The 18,221-nt window shown below is 40.9% G+C and overlaps 1 protein-coding gene across 3 annotated transcripts in view; it reads left to right on the plus strand.

Annotated features, from left to right (window-relative positions):
* The window catches only part of LOC126544417 (uncharacterized), a 41,862-nt gene extending 27,519 nt beyond the window's left edge, over nucleotides 1–14,343 (plus strand). For 2 of the 3 annotated variants that reach the window (XM_050191730.3, XM_050191731.3), the window contains 2 exons: nucleotides 1,407–1,483; nucleotides 5,840–14,343. In XM_050191730.3, the coding sequence (XP_050047687.1) occupies nucleotides 1,407–1,483; nucleotides 5,840–5,972 (210 nt within the window). In that variant the 3' untranslated portion in view covers nucleotides 5,973–14,343. The remainder of the gene's footprint in view (nucleotides 1–1,406; nucleotides 1,484–5,839) is intronic. The other variant, XM_050191732.3, reaches the window with a different exon arrangement.
* The last annotated feature ends 3,878 nt before the right edge of the window (nucleotides 14,344–18,221 follow it).

The following is an 18,221-nucleotide window of genomic DNA, read 5'->3' on the forward strand; positions in this document are numbered from 1 at the left end:
ACTGCTGCCTTGCAAAATGGCGAAAATGCAGTGCCCGTGGAAACGGGTTGCAATGTGTTTGCTGTGGGATGGCAGCACGTCAACCAACAGGCGGCTGCTGCTGTTACAGTGCAGGACATCAAAACAAAAGTGGTGGCTGATGGAGCAAGCCGAACGCAATTTCTTTTCTCGTGAGTAAAGTATGCGCTTTGAAACAGTTTTTTTGTATCAGTAATGAACAAGATTGTTAAATTGGCAAACATTATAAAGCAAACATATAATAAAGCCAAAGCAAGTTTGATTGTAGATCTTTTTTTATTGAAGTGCAGAAAGCAATGAAGGGAATGAAATGGGGCATCTGTTTAGAATCTGTATGGTGCCTGCAGTCTGCTCGATAAGTTTTCAAGAGTCGTTTGTGCAGCATTTGACACATAGTAAGCACGATCATCGTCTGCTAAACTTGGCAAACGACATATCTCTGTGGCAAGTTCGGGGTGCAATCATTGTGCAGGAAAGAAAAAAAAATCAAATTCGGATGAGAAAATTCAGGGGTGCAATCATTAGGCTAGTGCGATCATTATGCAAGTAAATACGGTAAAATTCTTGGCCTGCTGACATATGTATCTTGAAGATTGTACACTTTTCGTTGTAGATTTGGGATTTATTTATTGCTTTCCTTTAAAACAGCTGTCATATCCTCAAAAGCAGGTCGGCTCCCTCATTGAGGCAGTGTCTCTCATGGTGGTTGTATGCCTTTCCAGTCTAATGGGAACTGATGGAGTATGCCAACCTTGCGTAGGACATAGGACATACTCCAGATGTCTCATATCTCATGTGCCACCTTATCTCTTTTTCTCGTGTTTTAACAATTTTTTTTGCACCAAGATGAAAACATTTCACAGCCTATATTGAGCAGAAGTGCTTTTGGACTCCATACTAACCGTCATTTTTCAGTTCACAAGGCTGATTGTGTGCATATGAGACGACTATAGTCTTTATAAACTTGTTTTCTGTGAAATGCAACATTTTTTAGCATACTCCGCTTGATGCTTTTCTTTTCTGAGTGCAGTTATTAATTCATGCTAAACATGATACTTTTCAACAAACTCTGCTTTGTGTTCTTCTCATGGTAGTGTGGCCCTTTGTTAATTGTCTATTTGATGCTTTTCCAATACTTCTGCTTGTGAGCTTCTCGTGTTCGTACAGCCGCTCGTTCAATCTCAGCTTGGTGCTTTTCTGTGGGTTCCGCTTCGTGCGCTTTTTTGTGCCTGCACAGCCAGCCATCGATGCTTCGCCTCGTGCCTTTGTTCAAGTCGGCACTCTTGCTTTTACGCCCTTCGTCCTGTCGCACCACAGTCTGTCAGGATGCTTCTTGCTTGCTGCTCCTTCCTGTGGTCTCAGTAGACACGTCGTGTGCTCCGTGACAGGTGATTCCCCTCGCGGCCCCCTCTGGTGCTTTGGAGCAAGACAGCACCGAAAAGAAGGTCTCACAAAGTGTGCGGAGGTAGGCAAAGACTGCTTCACATTAAAAAGTGGAACTTGGTAATCCTATAGTTCTTGCTGCTCGGCTACATTACGAAGAGCTTCGTGCCAGATGGGCACTCATTTGCTGCACTCTTCCGCTGTCTGACATTTAGCTCCTAAGAAAAGAGCTAGACTTGAACATCAGGTTTAGTAAATCTCCCTTTAATGGTTGGAGACATTACCATTCGTGCTATAGCTCTCATGAGCTGTATTACTTTTAAAGTGGAAACTTTTTTTGTGCCTGAACTGGATTTGCACTGTCTTAAGAAGGAGGGGCTAGTAGTCTATAATATTTGTGATGTCTGCTTTAATAAAAGCCAGTTGCATGTCTGCACTCGTCCTTGTCTGTCACCATTCGGATGTCTCTTCTTTAAATCTGCAGCTTCAAGACTGTAGCCTTACCAACTCTCCCTGCTGTTGATACTTGTCATGTTTCAGTTGTCCAAAATAGTGCAAACACATCAAGGCCATGCTGAATCCTGATTTTGGGTCTTCATAATCTTCAGCCCTTTGGAATGATGTCAGGCGTCTAGGTGTTTGAGATGCACAGTCCAGTAAATAAATGGCCCACAGATTGTCGTGCATGAAGGAGAGAACTAATGGAGGAGCATGTGAGACTGCATTGATTTAGCACATGCATCCTTCGTGAAGCAACATGGTATGACAGTAGGTTCTGTGAGCAGTTCTTATCTGCTTTTATGGTGTCGCTGTTGTTAGAAGTGTGTGGTGCCAATAACTTTAATGTAATCGTGTGCATTAAGGGCAGTGAAAACATTCCTGTGACTTTCAATTCCTTGCATCAACAAAATTAGGTATGAAAGCAGCATGTTGATGTGAGAAATGGCTTGTCGGGGCTGCAGACCCATGTTCATTGCATTTTCTGAAAAGAAAAAGAAGGAATGCTTCAATAAAGAGCCATGCTGGGCCTGAGAGGAGCAGTGACAGTTCTGGAAGATAAACACTAAGAAAATTGCGTATTGTGTATTGTGTGTACGCAACAAATTAAATAAATAAAGAAATAAGAAAATTAAGGCTGCTGCATGATTGCTTTCTCACTGTACAGTTTAGCATGGGCTTATGCCATCCAGCTCTCTTGTGTTCTGCGCAGAGTATCCTTGTAACAGGTGTGCTGTGATATCTATGTATAAAGGGCTAATTTGAGCAAGACAGTGATGCGCATGTCATTTTCACACTGCTGCAAATGTCTACTGCAGGAAACATTACTAAGCAGAATGTGCAAGTCTTGTAAACTGCTTAGTGAGGTAGCTATCACTGTCATTGCTTCACACATAAGGGGAAACTATGCCGAAGTACTTTTGTATTGGGTTGACGTACAACTTACTTAAGCATGACAGTGATGCTCGGACCATATTTTGGAGCAACAGCACCCCAAAAGTTCATGAATCGCCGAGCAGGGGCATGGGAGAGGGTGAAGTGCAGAGAGCATAGCTTTCAACTAATGTGAGTGCAGGAAGGTTATACAGCCGAACCTGAATATAACAAAATCAGATAATGTGGCTTATTCTCTATATCGAACATGTGAATATTACGGATCGATACTCATGTAATATAGCTCGCTCATAAAGGGCCAGTACATTGAATATATCAAACTCTGGGTATCTTTCTGGTGCCAAAATCATGAAGCTGCTTGCATTCCGTGAATGAAGGGCTCATGGCAGTAATTTTCCAGCTATTCTTTTTGTTTTAATGTATACTAGTGAGAATGCTGGAAAGCATGCCAGAAGCATATCAATGTGAGATCCTATCGAGTAGCCATTCTTAGTGACACACAAACAATTGAAGGATCAGCCAAGAATTACCACCCATTACACATACTTTTTCTTGTTTAAAAAAAAAATGAATTTTTTTCTTGCCTAACTGAAGGTAACAAAATCTGTATACATTTGAACCTTGTTATACTGAAAGAAGCTGTAATTAAATAATAGATATAACGAACTAGATTCATCTTGGAAACTGAAAAATACCCAGCCATTGCTCTCCCAGCATGTCGCTTTTCGTGGAGTTTAGCACTCGTTTGATCCAGCACTTTAATATTTCTGTGTCGAATGCGATGTAAAGCAACACTTGTCCTTCTCTCCACTGTGCCTAGCCATGCGCAAACAGTTGCTTACCATTGCCATCGCAATTCACTTGTGCCGCACCAGCCAGGAAGGCTAGTGGGGCTTTCTCTATTGTACCAGTGCTGTCTTGGAGGCCATGCTTAGCTGTGCCAGCCTGCTTGGTGTGCTGCGGTGAAAGAGAGAAGTGCGACAGGGACGATGAACGTGTGCATTGTGTGCAGCTACCCCCAGTGCTGAAAAAGACCAGTGCATCCACTCCTCTCTTAACTGCACAGACTGGTGCAGCTAGGCACGTTCTCCAAGGTTGCGTCGGCGCTGGTGCAATCTTGCGAGGCTACTAACTGGCAAAGCCAAGCCAGTGTGGTGAAGTTCACTGGCAGCGTGGAGGATGGCTTGCTGTATTTTGGGCTGTGTGCCCAACCTCCTCGCTCACACAGTGGGGGGCCACATGATAGCGGCAGATCGGCTGCATAGTCGTGGGCGCACCGTATTGTGTGTCCTGGGCTGCTCAACCAAGGCGGACTTCGTTTTCCTCCCAACACGCTACATGTCCTGTTTCCCCACGTTGTTACTTCACCGGTTATATGACAGGATGTATGACCTATGTAGAAAGCGAAAGTGAAAGACCGTCACATTGGAACAGAAGCCAGATATCGTAAAGGCTGTCGTGTCAGGTGCTAAACGTTGTGCGCCAGACATGCCAAAGATCCCCTTGCTGTTGTTTTAATAAAATTTTATTCCATATGTGGCTGCCTAGCAGTTTGGCAGGCCACAAAGCTGTCTTCATTGCATGTTCACTGTTGTGCCCCCCTTTTTTGGGCATGTATTGCAGCAAAAAGAAATTATGTAAACAAGTAATGGATACAGCGAAGTAATTTTGTACCCCTCTTTGATGTTTGTTATAACGAGACTCAAGGGTATAATGAATGTGTCACGAAAGCTTGTTTCATATCATATAGGCATGTCTGTGTATATCGAATTACCTGTTGTATCTAACCGTATTTAGTGCAGCAGTATGAACTGACTACTCGGTAATCTAGATTTACGCCAATGTGGAAGCCGCTACTTCATATTGGAGTCCATGATGACTGCATCCATTATACGCTGCTTCATGGGCACAGTGAAGGCTTTTTCTGTGTCCTATGACCATATTTTATGATAATCTATTTAATTTTCAATTTTTTTCTTGCTTTGTCAAGTCGTGTTGTCGTTATCATCGAGGTCAAGGGCCAGGCAGAGCAAGTGATAAGAATGGAAAATTAAATGTGTCGTAAAGTAAGGCCTCTGCTCATGTTCTTGGTGACTGCTCAACTTATCAGCAGCTTATGAACGTGCCAGCAAAGCATTGCAAGCCTCCGATTTCATAGAACTCTCGTCCCTGTATGCGAGCGGAGGCAGAATGCTGCAGGTCTCCGATTCCATGAAACGCCTGTCAGTAGATGCCTGCATAAAGAAACATTGTTTCCTTTCTTTCTTTCTTTCTTTCTTTTCTTTTGTTGAGAATTCACTCATATACAGCAGTGAGCATTGTAAGAAACCGGAGGCTTTCAGCACTTCGCTAGCGGCCATCCATCAGCTCACAAATGCTGTGAGGCCTCTTATGTCAGTTGCTGTTTGTGCATGCTTTACAATGGCGAAAATGACGTAGGACAGGTGTGCTAGAGAATGCAATCTTCTCGCTTACAATTATGTGGCAGAAAGCAATCTCTCACGGTCCTTCGACGGTGCACCGTGGGCTTTTGCATTGGCTCATTCATTGATCACTAAGAGCAACTCTGCCACTTTCCCGAGGCCGTCAGAAGTGAGGAGGGACCACCATTACAACCATTAATAGATTACACCATTAATAGATATAATGAAGGACGTTCAGCTTTCCTAAGCTATGTTACAGCAAGATTTTACCAATGCCTGAGAACATGGTGATGCTACACTGAACCACTGGCTTCCATACTTTTTGGAGTATCTGAGTGGGGGTTGCGAAAGTAAAGGAGGCTATTGCTCAACTGTGCGAGTTATGCAAGCTCATGTGTAGTGCACAAAACATATCAGCTTTTTAATGCCTGCTTCTGCACCTTTATTTGAGATGGGGCCACGTTTCACTTGTGCATTTTGCTTATTGCATGTGTAAGCAGTCCTCCTGTCACTAATTTTGTTTTGTTTTCGTAACTGGTGGGAAAGAAACAAGTTGTGTCTCTAAATTGAGACGCCATCACTGAAGCAAATGATTGACTGTTCTTCCTTTTTGTTTGCTCTAGTTCCAGTACGAACCTATTTGTGATGAAGCCACGAGCAGCTCAACTTGCCAAACCTCCCTCGGCGGATCAACCCCACAGGACACCTAATCATGACATGTCTTACGATGGCTTGTATCAGACATCCGAGTTTTGAGTCCGGCACCTTCAGGACATCCAGCAGGACTGGTTTGGTCATCCGTCTTGCTTGTGTACGGGCATTCTAGTCTACTTATTGCAGACGGCCTTGTTCCTAATGGACAGCAGAATATCGTACTTCTGCATGTATATTCCTTTTTTTGTTGTTGTTGAGGCGACAATGACGTGACGTGTTTGTTGACTATCTCATAGACTGTCCCTTGAAGCTATGTTAAAATCTATGAATACAGATTGTAATGTAAGCAAATGCCTTGAGGGGTGTGTTTGGGGTGTTTTCTGTTCAACAGTGTATAAGACATGCACTGCTGACAACTGGCTAGGAGCAAGGTATTTGATTCTGTAAGTCTTCCAGTGGCTCCCATACAAAAAAAAAACGAAAGAAAAAATAAAGCAGTGAAGCTCTTCCTTTGACGAGCATGAAGGGACCTGGGAACCCTGCTTCATGAATGCTTCAGTTTATGGAAGTTCTTTTTTTTTTAAGGGATGCCAGCTGCACTTTCACTGATCATGCTGATGTTCTGTCTCAACAACTGCTATTCCTCATGCAGCCATATTATTTACTTCTTACTGGTGCTCAATCTGTCATAGAGATTATTGCCGAAGGAATTGGCAGCCTTCTAAGCTAGTTGCATGTATGGTGGACTGCAGAAATTCATAGACATAAATTCTCACAAGTGATTCATCTGTGTTTGTGGGAACATCAGCTGAGTTTTACATTCACTCATGTGCTGTGTCGAAGGAAGGCTGGAAGCGTTCGAGGATGATTAATTTCAGTCACAGTTCAAGCACCAATCAATTGCTGGTTCTTGAGTTGCTCAACACACTTTTCGTAGATTAAACTAATGCATTTGGTGACTATTAGCCTCTCCTATTAATTTTGACTGACTGGTTGCTCTGATTTGCAAATTTCTTGTAAGCAATGCAGCCAGTACCTTTAGATGCTCACAGACAGCGTAGGTCGTTCTTGCCTTCATTTTATGGGACTGGATTAGCTCAATTTTATAGCTGCGTTCATGTGTGATTATTGGTACCACAGACCGTAAATTTTGAAATATACATGTGTGAATGACCAAGCCTGTTTGCATTATAATGTCCATATGACTTAGCAACAGGAGCTAGCAGGTTTCAGACGCAAGCTTTGAGATGTGATCACAGACTTAACAGTGAACAATGTCTGGCGACTTCAAAATTTTTTTTTCTTTGATCTAACTTAGAATGTTCTCCATACAGAAGAGACTTCTATCATGTATATAAGGGAAATCATCTTCAACATAAAGTTGTATTGTATTTTGATTGACCAACATTGCTGCGAAAGTTTATCCCTGATACTAAGAAAGCATTAAACATTCTGGTGATCATCACTCTCCTGCTTCACGGGTCAAATTGCTGGTAATTTTTTTGTCATTGAGAAAGCCCTGTAAATCAGGTTCAAGGTTTGTCTCCAGACTTCCTCCAACTTTCATGACCTACAAGAACATTCTGAAACTATCTACTTTAAACTGAAACACAACGTACGCGTAGGTTACTTAAGCAAGAAAGTCTTGAGTCTTTTGAACAAGCTTTTTAATGTGGCTAGATTGTAGAGCCACATGCGTGTGCACAGAAATTTCTTTGTATGTTTTGTTTCGTTTGTTTCATGCCCATATCTACATAATTTTTCTTTTCTGTGAACATTTGGGACTGAGGTGACTGATGCAAATCAAGTTCCATTTCATTTGTGAAGTACCCAGCCTGCATCATTCATCATGCATGACTATATCTAAAAATTTAATTGAAACATTGGTCATGGGGCACATTTCCAGTTGTGAAATCACATCAGTAAAGTGTTAAAACACAATGGTGATTTCGGCATTGGGTGGACGTTCTTCTTCAAAACAGGAACAGCGAGGATGAAGACTGGAAAAATAGAATGAAAAACACAGTTTTTTCAGTCCCTTTATTTCTGCATGTGTCCTTGCTTTAATGTTTTTCTGCAGGATAGCATGTTAGAGCACCAGTAAAACATCTAAGGTGAGTTGGTTCATTTCTATGAGGGAATGAACATGACAAGTATTGTGCAACATAGTGCGATACAAAAGCTTTAAGCCCCGACTTACAGCAAGGGCTTTGCTTCTTCAGCTAGCAGTTAAACAATCTAAACAAAAAGGCTAAAGAAGGAAAACAAGGCATAGATATTTCAGCTAAATATCTACAGAACTGCTGTTTCAGTTCCTATGATGTTTAATGAGGCTGTGGGCCTTCATGAGTTTGACAGGCGCCCCAACTAACATAATTCGTCAAGCCTTTTGAAAAAAACAAGTTTGTGCACGCACTGGTGAGAGTGAAGCAACTTGCTGTTACTGGGTCCAGGGACTTAGCAGAGTCAATTCCTGTTGTTATTTTCTTATTCCTTGTTGTCTTCCTTCATTCGCTTGCTTCTTGGGCTGATGAAACACCTGTTGTCATTAAGCATCCTGGGTTGCCGTGTGGGACCACTTGCTGTTCTTATTAAGGCAAAGGAGTCACAGGACGATGGAAAGGAGTTAGAAGTGGTTGAACAAGTGAAGCCTCAGCCTGGAACCTACTTTTTCACATGATGACCTTTGTCAAGACAAATACAAGCTTTGTCAAAATGTTCTTTTCTTTGCGCTGAGGCTTTCCATGTTCGTCCATGTTCAATCAATACATGCTGTTCTTGTGTGTTTGTGCTGTGTGAATGTAAAGTGTATTTTGCCTAATACTACTCGTGTGAAAGGACTTGTTTGACCGAGTTGATAATAGTAACTGGCCCAGAAAACCACCCTACTCAACTGATAAGAAAAAATTATTCACCATCTGCTTTAGGCGTGACGATGTTGAGTGTGGTAAGCTGTGCTAGATACTTACTGAATCAGAATGTGTCCATGTGTCCTTTTTTGTGTGATAGGGTAGAAGATTCTTTTATAGGAGAATTAGGCAGCATTTTGTGTCATGTAATGCTTCATAACATAGGCCAGTTAAAAACTGCTCACATCCAAAATGAGTGTTCCGATTGCACATTGCACGGATTGCAATGATTCTCAATTGCTCACTTCATAGGTAAGCTTTCTCATGTGCAGCGTTTTCATTCTCATAATTAAATTGTACAATGTTTTCTATACCACAATCTTGCTATATTTTTGTCACTTTGCAATTTTGGGAAGACTGTTAGTCACACAGTGATAGTGCCTTGTGTATCAAAAACTCCTTTGTACTAACGCTTTGTCATATCATGCTTGTACTGTTTTGCCTTATATGTGGAATGTGATAGATTATTTTTTTCAATATTTCTATTTTTTTGCTAATGAAGAGACATTTTACAGCTGGGTCTTCTGCTTTTGCTTCTGCTTCTGCCGCCAGCTTCTGCTTGAAATTCAAAATTTGGAACTTGCATAATTGCTGGAGCGCAGCTTGATGAGTGGATAAAAGCAAAAGGTTTATTCAGAATCCACTCCTTAACCACTTTCATTTTCTTTGTCATTGATGCTCTGCAGCTGAGCAAAGTCTTGCCAGACGTTCATCCCTTGCATTGCTTTGTGCCCCCATTGACTTGTATTTGGTGTTGTCTTTATGGTTACTTTTTTGCTGTGTCGGTGGCAAGATACTGTTGATAAAGCAAAGAATCACTTGTTGGTTGAACCTTGTGCTACCTACCTCTCCAGATCTTTAGCAAAGTTCATCCCTCTGCTAACACATTTCCATTGTCGTGCTTCTACAGTTCACCTGTCATTGAGAGCACATCACATCGCCTAATCTCAGAATGCTTTTTTTTGCCAACGTGAGTGCCTTTGCTAGCACACATTTGAATCGACATGTCTCAGCTATTCACCTGTCAATGAGAGCACCTCAAGTTGCCTTGAATTGTTCTCAGAAGGCATATCAGGCATGCTTAACTGGTTCTTAAGTGTGAAATCAAATAGTTCTACAGTTTTACAGTTCAAAACTTCAGTTTTACAGTTCTACAGTGCTTGTATGCCTAGGCTCAAGCCTGAAAAAGAGTGCACTGTGATGTGCTGTACTATGTGGCAGAATGCTACAAAAGTTGTACTTGTATTCATTGAGGTGTTAGAACAGGTGTTACTTTTATCCTATATTCTATGATGTGCTTTTTCATTATAGAGCTTCACAGTCACCTTTGTGGTGCAGAATATTTGAGTATGAATACACGGCAGTATATAAATGTGGTGCATAGCAAACTGTATACTGTGGCGCGGAATTTGCAGTGCTAGGGCTCACATAACTTGCTTTGTCCACTGCAGTATCAATTGAAGTTCTGTATTAGATTTTATAATAGTTAATTGCTAAGCCATTTGGTGTGGAGACATTGTGAAAAATTTTGCACTAAAACACGGGGCACAAGAGAAGAGAGCGACACTTTTGTTGTGTCCGACATTGCCAGAGGTGTGGTGTAGGGTTGGAGTTCTCGCCAAGTAAAAAGTTGAAAAGAAAAATCTTGCTTTAGCAATTTTCGAAACCATGGTCTTAAAGCAGGACGTCTGGTAATCGGAGGCACTGAGGATGCCACCTCACATAAGTAGTGCGTTCACCACAAAGTGTGAGTTGGCACATCTCATCTTTTCAAACTGGAGCATGGAAGGCATGCTGAAAGAAGGAAAATTTGCTCGCCATCACTAATTTGTGCCCCACAGTGCAATGTTTTGTAGAAGTTTAGCTCACAGCTCACTCTAGCTCACAATATGCCCGTGAAGACTTTGGTTTTGTGTCACCAGGCTCATGTTGGATGCTCACCTTTTATTCCTTCTCCACAGAGCACAGAGCGTTCCTGCTCTTGCTTAATGATCTAAATGGAAGACATGTGCACTAATCACAAAATACATTTAATGGAAAATTTGTGCAGTGATGGTTGGGTATAATTCTATTAGAGGTACAGTTTTGAAATTTATTTTAAAATTTTAGCGCACTTTTGAGTAGAATGTTTTTGTCAACCAAGGTGTTTATTATTGACAAGAAGCAGTTCACCTGCAAGTGTAATATACCATGCAAATAGAAAAAGACACAGTAGAGTTTTTTTTATAAATAGTTCATGAATATTGATCAACTAGCCTGACAAGACACTTTAGATCACTAAGTGACGTTCCTTCTGCTGTGCTGTTTCTGTCTTTTTGCATCATTATTAGTAAGTGAACTTCGTTTATTAGTGAAATCTTGGTATTGACATAATGCTCAAAATGTGCTGTCATGATTGACCATGAGCTCTGTGGTAAATGATATATAGACAAACAGTAAGACTTTCAGTAGTATTCAGAAGTGAATGCTCTGCTATGCAACAGCCATCACTTACCACTTTTTTCTGTCCATGTTGTATCCTGGTGTGACATCGCGCAAGCATCTTGCTTTCTAAACTTTTGCTTTGCCTCCTACATCACTGGATAGTCGGTGCTTCATTTGCACTCCTGCCTCATGCTGCTGATGACCTGTAACAAAAGTGCGGTGCGGACCACTCGGGAAAGTGCAAGTTAGCATTTGGAAAGCGAGATGGTTGCACAATCTCGCCCCTGATTGCAGCAAACTATGGCTTATTTGTGTTATGCCATTCCATGTATTTCAGCTCATTGCCTTTGCTGCATGCTCCCAATACTGCATCAAGCAGATCTTGCATTGTTAAGGTTCCCATGTTTTGCACATTTTGGTGCATAGCTCACAGATGGTCAGTTCAGCTGTAACAGCAGCACTCACACACAAAAAGAAAGGTGTCTTCAGAAGAGGTTGGCTTTGTTGCCTTATTCTGGTAAAGCTCAGAAAACAATTTTTTTTAAATCTCTACAGCAAAGAAATCTCAACCTTACTGTCTACAGCTCACAGAATATTTTTATTCGTATGGTTTGACACATAAGACTACACTTAGTACCAGAGAGACAAACGTGATGAGAACATATACATTCTTTGTTGAAAGGTTGCAAGTCATTCAGGAAGCACTGCAGAATCCCCCACTGGTGCCATGTAGTTCTTATTTACAAAGCATTTGACTGACTTCAAAATTTTAGACAAACAATGTTTTACTCTAGTTTACCCTCTGCTACTAGTATAGTCCTCCTCTAGTGACAATCATTACCTCTTTTTAACGAAAGGTTGTAAAATTTTTTGCAAAATTACACACCTAACATACTTAGTGAATTGAATTGGAAAAGAGGGTATAAGTGGCACAGTGCTGGGTGACACATTATGTTGCATATTGTTTTCATTATGCAGCAAATTAACTTTTCACATACATATTTGTTTGACTGATGCATCATTCTAATGATACCTATCATTGTACATTTAGCTCAATTTAGATACACTCAAGAGAGTTTTATGACATGTTGGCGAAATAAGGTGAATGTACGTATCGGGCAACTGCAGCACTGACATTGTTAAGTTACTGCTGCCACGTAGTTGTAGGGTGTTTATTGAACAATTATTCCTTCACTTGTCTCATATTTAGAGCTGGTCATTCGTTGCAAACATTCTTTTTGAATTGCTAAGTACACTCTGTTCACCTATGCACCTGAAAAGTGAAACAGCTTGACAGTAACACATGGCCTGCCACGTCATATGTTCTGACATCACCCGGCATGTTATGACATCACCTGCACACATGCTAGCCTTTCGAGAAAATGGCCAAATACTGTCACCTGATGTAATAGTTTCTAATAGTGTTAACAAAAAAAAAGGCATGAATGAATCATAATTTCGTAGGGCTGGTGTTGCTGAATATGGCCCGCAAATGCTGTTTTTGGAATGGAATGTAGTAAAGGGGTATGATTATTTGCACGTTATCAACATCTGTCGAGTGATATTTGACTGTTTGTGGCACCACGAATAATTGATCATAGATAATTGAATACATATAGAAAACCTATCAAGCCAAGCACGCTCACTTAGCCATTTTTTCTGAGATTTAAAAAATTCCACTCATTTAGCAATTATCAAGCATATTGATATGTAGGCTGGTTATGTCATCATTCTCCAGGGCAACGATTCCCCTCCAAAATCTAAGAATGCGAGGGGTTCTCAGAGTTATGCACAGCTTATGACATTACAGTGAACCATTCTTATTGTGTATGTGCTCATTAGTGTACCACTCCTTATGCTTTGTACAGTTGGCATCAAAAGTATGCTTGGTGTGGTATCTGAGAAAAACAGTGATTATATGCATAGCCAGGATTTCAGATTTCCTACCTGTGGTAATGTACATGGCCAACATAATGTACTCTTTTGCTGCAAGGCATAGCTGGTTGCAAATTAGGGGGAACCGTCATCCTGCAAATGTTTGACGTCGAGTGTACTCTTCATTGTGCCGAGTTGATTGATAACATATAGCATTATAGTATAGCATCTGGTGATAGCTTCAGAATTATATGTTGTATTTACATTGTATTGGTGTATGAAACATGGGCATCCAAACTCAGGCTGACGCTTATTTGATTGTAGACTATTCAAACTGAATCTCCGCTACTAGTATCATAGTTTAGTATAATAGTTCATTAGTATGGAAGTGTTATAACTTCCTTATTACTGTAATCTATAGTTCCTCAGAGTGGCATTTCAAAAGCAGTGAAAAAATAGTTAATTCAGGAAGTTCAACATTAAAATTAAAAACATGCTTCAAGAGAAAATTCTGTGGTTTGCACCAAACACTATAATAATTTCAGCATCACAGGCTGTTTAATAATAGTTGTAAGACCGTCATTACCACCCTGTTGTCCTTTGAGTTCTACGTAAGAGAATGTAGGTTGCTTGTGTTATGGCCAGTGTATGACCTCTTTAAAGGCAGGCATATTTCAGGAATTACCAACTAGGTCAAGTAGTAGTTTCAGTTGAACCTCGATATAATGAACATGGATGCAACAAATTATTGAGTATAATGAAGCACACCTAACATGTTTGTCGCTTATATAGATACATAACGAATATATGATTATAACAAATATTGGATGTAACAAATGGTTTTTTGTGTGGTATGCAACTTTGTTATGTTGAGATTTGATTGCATTATGAATAGGTAAGTTTCTTAATCATGGCATTCTTTATATCGATCTGTGTGCCACGAGCCTATATCCGGGTTGTCCAGTGCTGTTTGCCATGGTAGTTGCAGCACCATTTGTGATACAGCTTGAAGCTGTATCACACCATTTGTAATACAGCTTGCAGTGTTGTAATATCCTAAATGATGGAACTCGTGCTGTGATTGTTTTCATGTCTAGCACAGCTATGCATAAAGGTTCCTTTTGACATAGAAAAATGCATTTTTAGAGCGAGTGTTATAACAGCACATGCATCACATTTAGATGTTTACATTCTTTCAAGCATATCGAACAGTGTTTTTGTTGTACCTCATTTTGCCAATGAGAATAAAATGGTTTGTAGTTTTACATTTTTGTTCCTATTTCCTGATGTAGTGGTGTGGTGGAGTTTATGGTGTTGGCTAAGCCACCCTCACAGCTGCTTTATCGTTTAGTCTATCCAGTTCATTCCTAAGTGCTCTGGGCCTTACAAAGTCATGTAAGCTAGCCTTGAAGCCGTTTACATGGTTAATGGAACAATAAAGAAAAACATTAAGTTGAGATAGATTGGAAGACTAGGCTCCTGTAATAGCAAATTTGTCCTTCGTAACGAAAACAAAGCTTAGCAAGACAAGGAGAAAAATGGAAAGTCGAAGTGGAATCGCCTATTTTGGACTATGGCATCTGTTTTGTGACATCAGCTCTAGCTGATTCATGGAAGACACGTACATATATACTGCTCTATCCCATTGTACTTATTCACAGAGAATGGCAAAGAGTGAGAAGGGTTTATATACCTCCTTATATTCCTTGAAAGCGCCTTGAATTTGGAAAAAGATATGGAAGGGCTTTAAAACTCCTTGAAAATACATGTGCTCCTTCAATTCCTTGAAAACTGGCATTTGGGGCAACTTTTCATTTTCAAAGCTACAAACTGCATAGAGGCTACGCCATGGACACTGTCTATCGACAATCAATCCCAGATACTTTCTTTTGAAAGTGCGATTAAACGATTGCAATGTGGTTTGTCTGCAGCCACCAATGACAGGCTTGTTTAAGTCGCATTAGACATCGTAGAGCTAGAAAAAGTCAAACCAAGCGACCAAGCCGTGCCACAATTTTGCTGTTTTCCTAGTTGGTTCACATCGCAGCCATTATGTCTCCATTTTCAGGTGCTAGGCTCTAGAAATGCCTAGCGGAAACTGTTTCAGTCATTTGGCCTTAACACGACGAATATATTTGGATGAAGTTGGACACTACTAACCTTCGTTTCAGAATGCAATTGACATCATTACAATGGAAAGTCAACTTATAAAAGTGACTCGAAGAACTTGCAGCTTGTTTCCAACTGAGCAGCTACCTAGCTGCAAGAAATGGCAGCTAAGAAGAGGGATATTTCACTATTTTTAAGTGTGTGTGTATGAATTAGGTTTGCTTCCCCCACGCTGAATTTTGGCCTTTGGCATCTCTCAAATCCTTGAATGGGGTTTAAATTTTCAGTCATATGTTCTATACGAACGTTGAGTGAGATCACGCGGGGATTACGTCAATGCGTTTGTTATGGCGCGGCGATTGAAATTTAGCAGTATCAGCGCGAGACATTTAGTAGTAATTTTCTGTGCAACAGGCACATTGGCACACAGAAAACGTTTATAGACTTGTAGATTAACAGTCTATCGATATAAGTGGGCCTAATATTTTCCTCTAGTGCCCCATTGTGTTGGTAATACTAAAGATATAATAATGCGTGACTATACATATTGCAACAAGTTAAGTTGCAACGTTTATTTCTGCAAGCTTTATTTTCTGCCTTCCAAATATTTTCCTCTAGTGCCCCATTGTGTTGGTAATACTAAAGATATAATAATGCGTGACTATACATATTGTAACTAGTTAAGTTGCAACGTTTATTTTCTGCCTTCCATGATATTCGCGGCGCTGCTGGATTGCCCTGTAATGACTTGTGGAAGGCAGCGAGATTACATTCGGGTCTAAATATTACAGAAAAACACAGTCCAAACTGATCGGTGCATGTGCTAGTCACGCCTTTCCAAAGTGCAGAACTTGTCATCCACGGCCGCGCTGTATCGGCGTGGTATAGGGGCTTACGTATATGGTCTCTGTTTCTAGAGCGTAGATTCTGGTTGCGCTGTAATGCCCAACACATATCAGCAGATCAATAGTTCGGGCTAGATGGTTCTTATTATGTTTGAGAACACGCTGACTTGAGAGCAGAACGTGTATCTCAGAAACAAAAACAAGGTTGCAGGAAAAGAAATTCATAAGAATAAAAACGCCCACCCTGTCCTGTAAACCCGTGTGTCTGCTCTGTTATTTGCGTTGTGCTCTCGTGCTTGCGCAAAACAAAAACAAGGTTGCAGGAAAAAGCACTAAAGAAATTAAAAGTGCCCGCCCTGTCCCGTAAACCTGTGTGTCTACTCTTTGTGCTGTGCTCTCGAGTCCGCGCATTCCCAGAATTATTTATATGTTACGCCGACTTCGATGCCTCGAAAAACTGATTTAAACGTGGCAAACAACGCAAAGCCTATAGTTGCGGTTTTGATATGCCGGATTTAAGTTTCAAGCTCTGAATAGTTCAAAACCCAACGACTAATAAGCCATGCTAATTAAGCTTTTACTCGCATAACATTTCATTGTTTTTTTTTTTACAAATGTCTACACGGGCAGAAATAAATGTAAGCAATTTGTTCCCATTTTCCTTGATTTGTAACTGTGTTTGGGCATTACAGAGTTAAAGGGAATACCGTCTGCTAAGCGTCGTCGTCACAAAAGTTCTACAGATAAGCAGAATATGGCTGCTGGTCAGTAACATATGGCCAGTTTTCTGCCACTCCTAATAAAATTATTGATATGCTTACACATGTTCTGAAACAATTTAGGGATACGTGTTTTAGGCACATAGGCTGCTGGAAACGTGGAGGAATGAAATAACCTTTGTTCCTTTCCTTATTTTCTCCATGGCCGAGTTTTTGTGCCACTCTTATGCTCGTGCGCGGTTAAAATCCCCTTCTCAATTCCTCTTCTCGAATTTCACTCCCGCAGTCAAGTGCAGTGCCAGGCAAGCCCTCTGCGCACGGCACGCTTGTCGTGCATGCGGTCGCACCTGCTTGTTGTTTCAACAGTTTGAAGAGTTATTGTGCAGTGGCCGGCTTAGTGACACCGCATTACGACGTAAGATTGTACGGAGCAGTATTTCTTTCCCAATGGCTGGGAAGTAAGCGCTTTAAATAATGGGTATCAAGCAGGGGTTCAACAGCGCACTCTTCACTGTCGCTGCTGCCACCTGTGGCCCAGCGAAGGAGGAAACCATCGACGCGTTTGCGTTACAGGAAAAAAGAAAAGGTTTTACGAATGAAAGCCAAAGCTTAGCATATTTTTCGGACAGTGTATCAGACTCTTATCCATTCTACGACGAGTGCTTGCACCAATCTCACTGCACGATACAGATGCGATGCGCCTACATGACGAGAGCGTTACTTGACTTAATACATGCGTTTGAACTGGTGGAAAACGAACTCGCATGTTTGAAGTGGCACAGCAACTTGTTTAGTTACTTTCTGGAGGTTGCTTGCGCCTGCCCTCACCACCTCAAATATTTATAACTCTTCCCTGGACTCCTGACCGTGATAGTCTAACATCCTTGTAGCAAAACGGGATATAAAGAAGTAAGTGCAACACCCCTTGAATTCACCATATACGTGCATGTACTTAAAGTCGTGCTTTAAAGAACTAAAATTGTCCTGCCAATGGGTATAGTGAACTAGAATTCGTCTCCACAAACAAACAACAAATGCACTGCATATGTCTCTTTTCGCGTTGACACTCGTTAAACACGACAGTTCAAAACTATAGTAAGGAATTCAGCGTCGAATACGCTATCGAGCAACACTGGTAAGCAGCGGCTTATGCGCGTTTATTCTTGGTCGATTTTTATAGAAGAAAACCTGATCCAGGGCCTCCTCTGTAACTGGCATTGGTGACCTGGGTTTAGCACTTACAGCACTAAACATTTTGTCTTGCTTCTTTGCTTCCTATACCATGGTGCGTACCCAGTACGGCGATTTGGCTAAGAATCCAGTGCTTAAACGGAAAACGTGTGTTGTTGAAAGGAGAGCAATATAGAAGGTAATAAACTTTCATCGATATTATTGGAAGTTTGTAAATTTAGAAGTAATAGATCGGCAAACTTACGTAAATTGGAATTTGGAAAATGATAAGTAATGAAT

Source organism: Dermacentor andersoni, chromosome 10 (genome assembly GCF_023375885.2).
Source record: "Dermacentor andersoni chromosome 10, qqDerAnde1_hic_scaffold, whole genome shotgun sequence".
In the NCBI taxonomy this organism is placed as follows: Eukaryota; Metazoa; Arthropoda; class Arachnida; order Ixodida; family Ixodidae; genus Dermacentor; species Dermacentor andersoni.